Genomic DNA, 10,457 nt, shown 5'->3' on the forward strand with positions numbered 1-10,457 from the left:
ACAGACACACACACACATGCGGTAGGACTGAAAGAGCAGGTCAAAGTCTTCCTGTAGATTAGGAAGAGGTTCAATCTGAAAGCAGACTGATAGAAGCCCGGAGTCAAGCAGAGGGCAGCCAGCAAGGTGTTAATCATTTCATCTCTCATAGTCAGATGCTGTCTCATTGTTATACTGAGACATCGCCAAGGCAACAGAGATGGATCAGGTTTGATCCAGCAACATGCTGAAATCTGTGTGCATCTGCAACCAATGATTAAAAGTGTTTCCATGCATGTAAAATAACGAAACTGGAATAAAATGGAAAGTATGCTGAGACCAGTGGGACCCAAGGGGAGAAGGATTAAGACATTCTCCAACCCGCAGCCTCTTTTCCATTTACTTAAGCATCTGAAAATGTGCTGCTTAAAAAGCTTTTTGCTCTTGAATACAGGCCGCCCTGCAGGCATCATTACTGATCCCACAAGCAGGGCTTAAGCCAAGGTAATGAGTGTGTAAACTAGCTGCCGTATTGCCAACAAAGGCGTCTTGGGACGCGCTTCCATTGTCTCGGAGGGAATCATCACCTTTTCTCAGTGAAATCCGCCGCGGATTGTCTGCGTGCAACAGGAGGTAGGGATTAAGGATGCGGCCCCTGGAACAAATGGCGAGGCAAGTCAGCCAGTACAGGCCGGAGGCGGGGCCGAACGACACCCACAATTAAAGATGAACTTTGAGTGAACTAATTTATCTGAGGGAGGAGAAGGTAACAGGCTGCACGCAGTCCTGGCAGCCTATAAAAGGCGCTGGGTGAGCAGCCTGCAGTCTCCGTAGCTGACAGAGAGCTTCACCTGAACTGCACCGCTCCTCCAACAAGACGCCGCTGCTAACATGGCTCTGAACACATTGCTCGCCACCTTTCTGTGCACCATCGTGCTTCCCATCCTGCTGTTTCTGGTGGCGCTGAAGCTGTGGGAGGTTTACATGATCCGAGGCAGAGACCAGAGCTGCCCCAGCCCGCTGCCCCCCGGGTCCATGGGCTTACCCTTCATTGGAGAGACGCTGCAGCTCATTCTCCAGGTAAACGCACCTCACTTACTGAGTGCTACTCTCACACACCCACACGTGGATGAGGATGCTCCTGACACCAAGAGGAAATGTGATTTTAAACTTAGATGGCGTTTGTCTGTTCTCATGTTGGTAAATAAATAGCACTGGTTTTAACTTTCTGCACTTCCATGCTACACTTATGGCATCTACAGGGTTAAAAAAAATCTTATTAAATTTACGCCAATATGCAATTTTAATTTAAGTGTACCATTACAAGACGGCTAAATCCAATTTTAAAAATTATAATCTGTGAATTAATGACCGTTGTATTGTTTGTTAATTTTAAACATTGATGTTTACATTTTATTTGTTATTCAGATTTTGCGTTGTGTGTAGGTTTTATCTGTATGATCTACAGAGCTGTATCAGTGTCAGTTTATTCATGGTTTTGCACTGGTTTGTATGCGTATCCATGTTTGCAGAGGAGAAAGTTTCTGCGGATGAAGCGGCAGAAGTACGGTTACATCTACCGCACACACCTCTTCGGGAATCCCACGGTGCGCGTGACCGGAGCGGATAACGTCAGGCAGATTCTGCTGGGCGAGCACAGGCTCGTGTCCGTGCAGTGGCCCGCCTCTGTGCGCACTATCCTGGGCTCGGATACACTGTCTAACGTGCACGGAGCGCAACACAAGACTAAGAAAAAGGTAAGTTAGGATTTCATCTGAAAGCCTCCTTGTTTTAATTTCAGTGTGATGTGAAACTACAGTCTCGGAAGTGGATACATGATTTACTTTTGCGTTACCATTTGCTCAGCACAGTTTGAAACGACTATTAACTCTTAAAATAATAAACATGCCCTGTTGTCTACTTAAAGTAAATTTATAGTTGATAGATTTGTCAGTAAAATGAGGAGCAAATATTATTTTCTTCCTCTTGCTTGCTTGATCTTAATTTATTTTAGGGATCACTGCAACTACCCTAATTGTTGTAATTGTTTAAATTCATTAAGTAACAAATAATCTTTTCAATACTGTGTCTGATAATCACTGAACAAATAAGTAGCCAGAGTCATTTGTGATCATTGTACACAAGTGAAAAACTCTGCTTCTACAGTTAAAACATTTTTCAGTCAGAACAACTTTATGTTAAGGATTTCACATAAAGTAGTGTCTGCATATTAATACAGTACAATAGAAGTGCAAGTAACTGCACTGGAGTCCAGACAAATCTGCACTTGACTTTTGAAAATGCTTGAAATAAATAGATTGGCACTTTGAAATATTCATAATGTACTGGCAGACTGTTTCCCTTGCTCAAAGAAAAATAAACTAAGGGCTGAATTATGAATAAATAACTTGAAAATGAGATGTTTGTAGTGTGCTAAGACAACATAATAAGAAAGTGAGAAATTTATAAGGTTAATGGTATGCCCTCCTCCAGGCCATCATGCGAGCTTTCTCCACCGAGGCTCTGGAGCTCTATGTCCCCGTCATTCAGGAGGAGGTGCGGGCTGCAGTGAGGGAGTGGGTGGCCAAGGACTCCTGCGTACTGGTCTACCCAGAGATGAAGCGGCTGATGTTCCGCATAGCCATGAGGATCCTCCTGGGCTTTGAGCCGGAGCAGATCAAGACGGACGAGCAGCAGCTGGTGGAAGCTTTCGAGGAAATGATCAAAAATCTGTTCTCTCTGCCCATCGACGTGCCTTTCAGTGGACTGTACAGGGTAAGAGATGAACACACTGCCTAACAGCTGTGCTTTCTGTATCTAACCTTTTTAAGATGTGGATCAAATTATAAAATTAATGGTGAGACAACACGTGTAGATGCGTGACTGTCAGTCGTGACTATGGATAGTTTAATTAACTGAGTAATGTTAGAATTAAAGCTGAAGGACCATACCTTTTTGATTTTGAATATTATATGATACCCAACCACATATAAACGTATGCAGAAAAAGCCATCTTTCACTGTGGAGCATTACCTAACTCAAACAAATTAATCTAGATTAACTAGTAAATGAAAGGAAGAAAATGGCTGCCTGTAGTGTAAATGGACTGTAGTAAATAGCACAAAACATTCAAAAACTTGGTAAGGTCCTTTTTTAAGTCAAAACAAGCACATCACATGAGGCAAGCAGCAAAGTGAAATGGTTGATAAATGAATGTGTCTGTATGTAGATATGCAGTAAAAAGTGACTGCAAGCGTCAGTCCAATTCATCTTCTGACACTGTTTTTCTCCTCTGCCCTCCACTTGTCCTTCCCTCCCTTTTTTCCACCTGTCCTCCAGGGTCTGAAGGCAAGGAACTTCATCCACTCTAAGATAGAAGAGAACATCAAGAAGAAGGTTCAGGAGTCAGACAAGGAGTCCAAACACAGAGACGCTCTGCAGCAGCTCATAGACAACAGCAAGAAGAACGGGGAACCATTCAGCATGCAGGTAGAGACATTATCTGGGCACATCCACTTTGTCCAACTACACATATGAAAAAACACACTATCCTTCCAGTAAAGTACACTGTCTTGGTTAGGGACTGAAAATTGAATTGAAATTGAACCATTCTTTTTGTCTGTATTGCTGTGTCCAGGCCATTAAGGAATCTGCTACAGAGCTGTTGTTTGGAGGCCATGAAACCACAGCCAGCACAGCCACCTCTCTGGTCATGTTCTTGGGCCTGAACCCTGAAGTTGTGGATAAACTGAGGCAGGAACTGATGGACAAGGTAATTCCACTGCACAACTTAACTTCTATATGCTGTTGTTTCAAGACTCTTGATAGCGGCTGTTAGAATGCAGGTTTTTTTGTTTTGTTTTGTTTTGCTGAACATTAACACACAATCTAGTGCAAATTAATGTTTGTCTCATTCATGTGACCATTTTATGAAAAATAGTACAATGAACAGTCATGTTTAATCTTTAAGCACGAGCAGGAAAAGGTAACTCCTGACCTTGCAAACAGTGGCTGCCTGAAAATGTCTTCACTCAGAGTCTACATACTACCTTTTTCGTGAGCTTTCAACCCCATCTCATGGTCATCTTGGCAAATTCAGTTTGCTAAGTTGTCAAACTCACTCACGTGATGATATCTGGGCTATCTCCATGACAACTGAGCAGAGAGTATATAAAGTATGTAAAGTCAAAATAAGTCAGTGTTGACTTTTAGTTTCACATGGGACACAAACAGCTGTCTCCTGGGTCAAATTCCTGTGATTTGACCCATCCTCAACCCCAGCCTACCACCACTCTGCTCTTTATACAACCTATGAGGTTGTAACAGTAACCACTGCCCATTGCGTGAGTTGTTGAACCAGGGAGTTTGTGTGTCCACCATGACCAAGGATCCTAATTGTCTTTCCACTGGCATTGTTTCCGTGGTGCGAGCACGTCATTTTAACACATTAAATGTGCCACCACTATGTAAGGTGGTGTGAAGAAGTCCAGGTCATTTCCAGTATTTCTGTAGATCAGGTTGTAGTAGTTCACACTGAAGCTTTCTTGGTAAAGCTAATTAGTGTCAGATGTGTTAAACCCAGATCAGGAGCCAGATCATGAAGCCAGGTCAGGTGAACAGTGTTTGATTTTCTTAATGTGCTTTGAGTTACTGTGTAACAAGGCTTGTCTTAAGTTGTAAGGCCAGCAAACAAGTGAAGTATGAATAGATGGTTTTCAGTATGTGGTCTGATTCAATAATTATGATTATTACTGTATATAAAATCACTATTCTGAAACCAGTCTGGGTTCAATGAACAGCCAGCACTATTCCATTCCTCACAAACTATCATTACACTTTGGTTAATACTGACCTCCACTTTTCCTCACATGCAAATTTGTCTCTGTTTTCAGGAGGAGCAGGGGATGGACCTCCACAGTCTGAACATTGAGTCCTTGGAGCAGTTAAAATACACAGGCTGTGTCATTAAAGAGACTCTACGGATCAACCCTCCTGTTCCTGGAGGCTTCAGAGTGGCCCTCAAGACCTTTGAACTCAATGTAAGTTAACAAAGATCTCTGAAACCAAATCTGTAAATGGCAGATTGAAGAGACCCATCTGAAAACCTGTATCAAACTGTCTGCTCACTGATAATTTCCCATCACATCTTCAGGGTTACCAAATTCCCAAAGGCTGGAATGTCATCTACAGCATCTGTGACACCCATGATGTGGCAGAGATCTTCCCCAACAAGGAAGACTTCCAGCCAGAGCGTTTCATGACCAAACCCTCGGCCGACTCCTCCAGATTCCAGTACATCCCGTTCGGAGGGGGCTCCAGGATGTGTGTGGGGAAAGAGTTTGCCAAGGTTCTGCTGAAGATCTTCCTAGTGGAAGTGGTCACAAAGTGTCACTGGACTCTTTTAAATGGGCCACCCACCATGAAAACAGGACCTACTGTCTATCCTGTGGACAATCTGCCAACCAAATTTACCAGCTATGAACAAAATTAAACCGAGATAATGATTAGTTTCCTAAAGCCAGTGTAGTGAATTATGAGGTCTCCCAAAAGTCTCAGATTAGCTGTGTTTTACCTCCAAATCCACAGGAAACTACAGTAAATTACAGCTACTTGCTTACTTACAGCTAAATTCTCAGTGCTCTAAAAAGAAACTGATCAAAGGCCACATTTTCACATGAACGGAAAATATGTTCGTTATCCTGATCTTTTGGACTTATGTCAATGTAGATTTTATGACATGACATGAATTGTACATATTGTAGATGACTCAAGAACGTATTTTACATTTTATATTATGATGTTAATACATTGAATTTGTATATGATTTGTTTGAACAAACTAAACGAGAGGCACTATACCCAGACATGGAACACTTTAATCAGCTCAGAGGTGTATCTATAGGATTATGTACATATGTAATGTAGAGTCTGTTTATATAACTTTTGTATCTTACACCAACATATTTAAGTGATTTATGTAATATTGTTTGGGCTTTTTATTTAATAAAACTGTTTTGCAAAAAATCTTGTTTTTTCTTGTTTCATTTAAATGAAAGGGTTAAATTGTAATGTATAACAAGAATATCACTATCCCATTTGAAGAAAAACACAAATTCACATTTTTTTGAGCGGAGAAGATTTTGATAGCAGGAATGTCTGTATCAACTACAGAGCAGGAATCAGGTTAGCCTGGATTAGCATAAAGACTGCAAGCATGGGCTGGGAGTTAGCTTGGCTCTTTCCAAGGTTCAAAAATATACTAGTGAAGCTCACCGATTAATGTGTGTGGTGTGGAGTTAGAAAGAAATGAGCTGCTACTTGCAAAGAGTGCTCCAGGGGTGACTTTTTATATTTTCTTTCTACTAAACTACATCCACCAATCATACCACTGCGCAGAGTGAAGCTTGCATCTACTCTACACCTGCCACTGAGGTAGCTAAAGTTAAAGCTCAGCCACAGATGACACCATAGATGTTAACATTATGCACTGTCATGAGCAGGAGCCTCATGTCCATGAGTAGATGCACGCTTCCTTCTGTGTGGTGAGTTGGCTGGCAAGTGTAGTTCGATGGAAAGAAAATAGGTCCTACATGAAACTTCTCACAACAAGGACTGTGGATTAACTTGAGTAACCAAGTCATGATTTCTGGAAAGAGACATTATTGCTGAGTTTTTCCAAATGTCTTTTTTTTTTAGTGCTTTGAGCACCACAAGCCAAGTGCCATCTAGTTTCATTATATTAGAGAGAAGGCAGACATCTCTACGACCGATATCTCCAACACCCTGCAACTCACACTAAAATCATCTCGACTGATAAATAGCACTACAGGTAAGAGGGAAAATATGTCTTTTGGATTTCTGGGGAGACATGTCGCTTTAAGGAAAACTTAATTTTAAAATTCCTAAAAGGTTTACTGTAGGACTCATGTTGATATGCAATCACAACATGATAATAGCACACTAATTAATAAACACAAAATATAATGAAAATATAAGGTTTAATGAAGTCATTAGTGATCTGATTGTGTTTGAAAATGACGAGATAAAGAGCAGCTCTCTATGGTTTATTTGCATCAGGTAAAGCTTGTTGATGACAGTTAATGTATCTACTCTGTAGACACAGAGGGTGGTTGGTCCTGACACACACACACACACCCACACACACACACACACACACACACACACACACACACACACACACACACACACAGACACATTCCATTATCCTTACAGAATCAATAAGTTGTGAGGAGAAAAGGAAAATAGGAGAGAAATCTGGAACCCATAGAAGGAGGGAAAGCAGAGCAGAGGGCTGATGACCCTGGCAGATGAGCAGGCAGAGGGTGAAACAGAGTTCATACTGATCAGTTCAGTTTCAGGGCACTGAACTGTTAGAGCCTTCAGGAGAATAGTGGAAGTAGGTCAGTAGCATGGGGTACACATTTACTGTGGGGTCAGAGATAACATTCTGACATTTAGGATAACATGCAGTTAACGCTTTGCTGTTAGATGTGTTTATGGTGCAGTGGTCAGTGAAAAGCAGTGTTTAAATAGATCACTTGGTTGGAGGAAAGGGTGTGTAGCTGGTAAAAAAGTTCAGCTGATGATATGAGTGGTGAAAAAGTTCAATATTCTTTAAACAAGTAAAGTAAAATAAAGTGTATGGGATTCATTTTGTCCTTTTTTTGTTAATAAAGACACCAAGGAACAATAACTGCAATCCAAATTGATTATTATTACAAAATATCATAAGAGTTGTTCACTTATCTGTGCATGTAGATTCACAGTAACCATGGCTCAGTTCCGCGTATGTGGTCCACAGAGTTATCCAGATTAGAGTGTTGATGGTTTGACATGAGTCTGGATTTTTTGGTTCTTTGATGCTAGTTCAATTTATATCTGGAAATGTTGACAGAGCAACAAGTCATTAAGCTCAGACCTGCAAAAGTGCAACTTAATGATAGTTAGCTGGACAATGACCCAGACGTGTTACTGTGAACCACATACATGAAATCATTTTCAGATAGAAATGGCTCGCTTTCCTAGATTCATAATGAAAGAGTGTTGATATAATTATGAGAACAAGGAGGTTATTGTAAAATTACCATGATCTGTAATTATAACAATAAAAATGTCATAATGACAATGGACCTGTAATTATGCATTCCATCATTCCTTCATCCATCCATTCATTTTTCATAGCCGCTTATCCTGTCACGGGGAGCCTATCCCAGCTGACACTGGATGAGAGGTGGGGTACAGTCTGGACAGATTGCCAGACTATCACAGGGCTGACACATAGAAACAGACAACCATTCACACTCACATTCATACTTACCACCAATTTAGAGTCACCAATTAACCTGCATGTCTTTTGACTGTGGAAAGAACCCGGAGAAAACTCACAATGACATGGGGAAAACATACAAACTCCGCACAGAAGGGCTCCCCTACGACACAGGAACTTTCTTGCTGTGAGGGAATAATGCTAACCACTGCACCACTGTGCTGCAATTATACATGATGAAGCAAAATAAATTAAAAATAAACCTAACTAGTTTGAGACACTGTGAGCAAAAATATATAAACTCAACCACAGGATTCTGAATGTTAAAATATTAATAGGGCCAGATCATATGGCATTTAATTTAGAATCAAAATGGGGAGTTGTCATTTGAATACTAAAATGCATTAATGATTAAGTGCTCAAAATTGTTCATGAAATTAAAGCTGCTTTTTAAGAGATTTTAGTAAGGTTCTGTTCCCTACCAGGCTTATCACTATCACGTAAAAGTGATACACCCATGGGGGAAAACCTGCCCCCGTCATGCATCGATGTCACTCATAGTCTGCCCACCTTCACTAGTAATATTTAACTGTTTAACAGTGATGAAACAACAGAAACACTGTGGAGCACGTTATAGATCAAAATGTTGTATAGCCAGGCAGGAACACAAATAAACCAGGCTCTCTGAATACCTGCTTAACCTGGTTTCTCTAAGTAACCTGGTAATTTAGGTGCATGTAGTCACACTGATTGACTGATTTGTTATAAACAGTGGTGTTGTGGAGGGTATACACAGGTATATGGGGTATTCCACCTCCTCGTTTAGCTGCTTAAAGTATACCCAACTATCACCCAAAAAGCCGTTGGAATATATAGGAGAGTATACCCACTTCCTCCTCTGTAACCTACCCGAGTAGTACACCACCTAACAACCACTACACCACTGGTTCTAAATTGTTGTCAGTCTAAACAGCAACATGAAACATTGTAATGAGGGATGTCAGTTACAGTTAATTTTGCTTACAATAGCCTGACATCAATTATTTTAGCAACAAATTGGTTGATTTTTAGAAAAAAACAACAACTAAAAATTAGGCTACATGAAATACAAAAGGTCTCTCCTTTTAGTGTGGCACTCTATTGACTAAGTGAGCTTAAGTACTGCATTTCAAAGCTCTGACCATTAAGAGGTGCTGAAATTATAATGTTTTGTGATGTAAATGTCTTGGCTTTTATTTTGTTTTCTGCTGGCTTTGCTGACAGACAGTCGGCTAACAGCATTAAAGGGATAGTGCACCCAAAAATGAAAATTCAGCCATTATCTACTCACCCATATGCGGAGGGAGGCTCAGGTGAAGTTTTAGAGTCCTCACATCCCTTGCGGAGATCCCAGGGGAGAGGGGTAGCAACACAACTTCACCTAATGGAGGCTTACGGCGCCTCAGGTTCAAACGTCCTAAAACACATAATTGAAACCACAAAATATCTCCATATTGCTTGTCCGTAGTAATCCAAGTGTCCTGAAGCCCAGACATAAAAAGTTGTTTGGAAAAACGTCATTTGAACTCTGTTTTTAGCCGCATTGTAGAGTGGCTCTAACGGCCTCTCTGGATCTCCGCAAGGGATGTGAGGATTCTAAAATGTCACCTGAGCCTCCCTCGGCATATGGGTGAGTAGATAATGGCTGAATTTTCATTTTTGCGTGCACTATCCCTTTAACAAGTGGAAACAGCACCCATGGCCCACCCTCCAGTCTCCACTGGTTAGCTAACGTTAGCTCTGCACTGCGCAGCACCTGAGTCGGGTCTGACCTAACATTAGCTTGCGTGCCGCTCATTTGGCAATTACCACTGGTAATGCTGTCCTGGTGAAGGCACAGCATTTCTGTGATACATTGTGGTCAGCCTCCAGTGTCCCCCCAGGTATCAACAGTGAGTAAGTGGCTTCACTTTGAGCTACAAAACCCCTTTAGCGCTGTTAATTGTGTTCAATTCAATTCAATTTTATTTATAAAGCCCAATATCAAAAATCACAATTTGCCTCACAGGGCTTTACAGCATACAACATCCCTCTGTCCTTTGGACCCTCGCAGCGGATAAGGAAAAACTCCCCCAAAAAACCCCTTTAACGGGGAAAAAAATGGTAGAAACCTCAGGAAGAGCAACTGAGGAGGGATCCCTCTTCCAGGACGG

General features: G+C 41.3%; 1 protein-coding gene across 1 annotated transcript; it reads left to right on the plus strand.

The window, feature by feature from the left end:
- The first annotated feature begins 716 nt into the window (after positions 1–716).
- On the plus strand, positions 717–5,992 carry LOC126399728 (cytochrome P450 26A1). The gene is made up of 7 exons (XM_050059932.1): positions 717–1,059; positions 1,512–1,736; positions 2,473–2,754; positions 3,319–3,468; positions 3,617–3,751; positions 4,872–5,018; positions 5,132–5,992. Exons 1-7 carry the CDS (start codon positions 871–873, stop codon positions 5,468–5,470), a joined length of 1,467 nt encoding a protein of 488 aa, XP_049915889.1. The 5' UTR covers positions 717–870; the 3' UTR covers positions 5,471–5,992.
- The last annotated feature ends 4,465 nt before the right edge of the window (positions 5,993–10,457 follow it).

Source organism: Epinephelus moara, chromosome 13 (assembly GCF_006386435.1).
Source record: "Epinephelus moara isolate mb chromosome 13, YSFRI_EMoa_1.0, whole genome shotgun sequence".
Classification (NCBI taxonomy): domain Eukaryota; kingdom Metazoa; phylum Chordata; class Actinopteri; order Perciformes; family Serranidae; genus Epinephelus; species Epinephelus moara.

Coding starts and splice junctions, on each gene's coding strand:
- LOC126399728 (XM_050059932.1), top strand. CDS start 871: ATGGCTCTGAACACATTGCTCGCCACCTTTCTGTGCACCATCGTGCTT. Junction 3,752..4,871: donor GGCAGGAACTGATGGACAAG/GTAATTCCACTG, acceptor CTCTGTTTTCAG/GAGGAGCAGGGGATGGACCT. Junction 5,019..5,131: donor TCAAGACCTTTGAACTCAAT/GTAAGTTAACAA, acceptor TCACATCTTCAG/GGTTACCAAATTCCCAAAGG.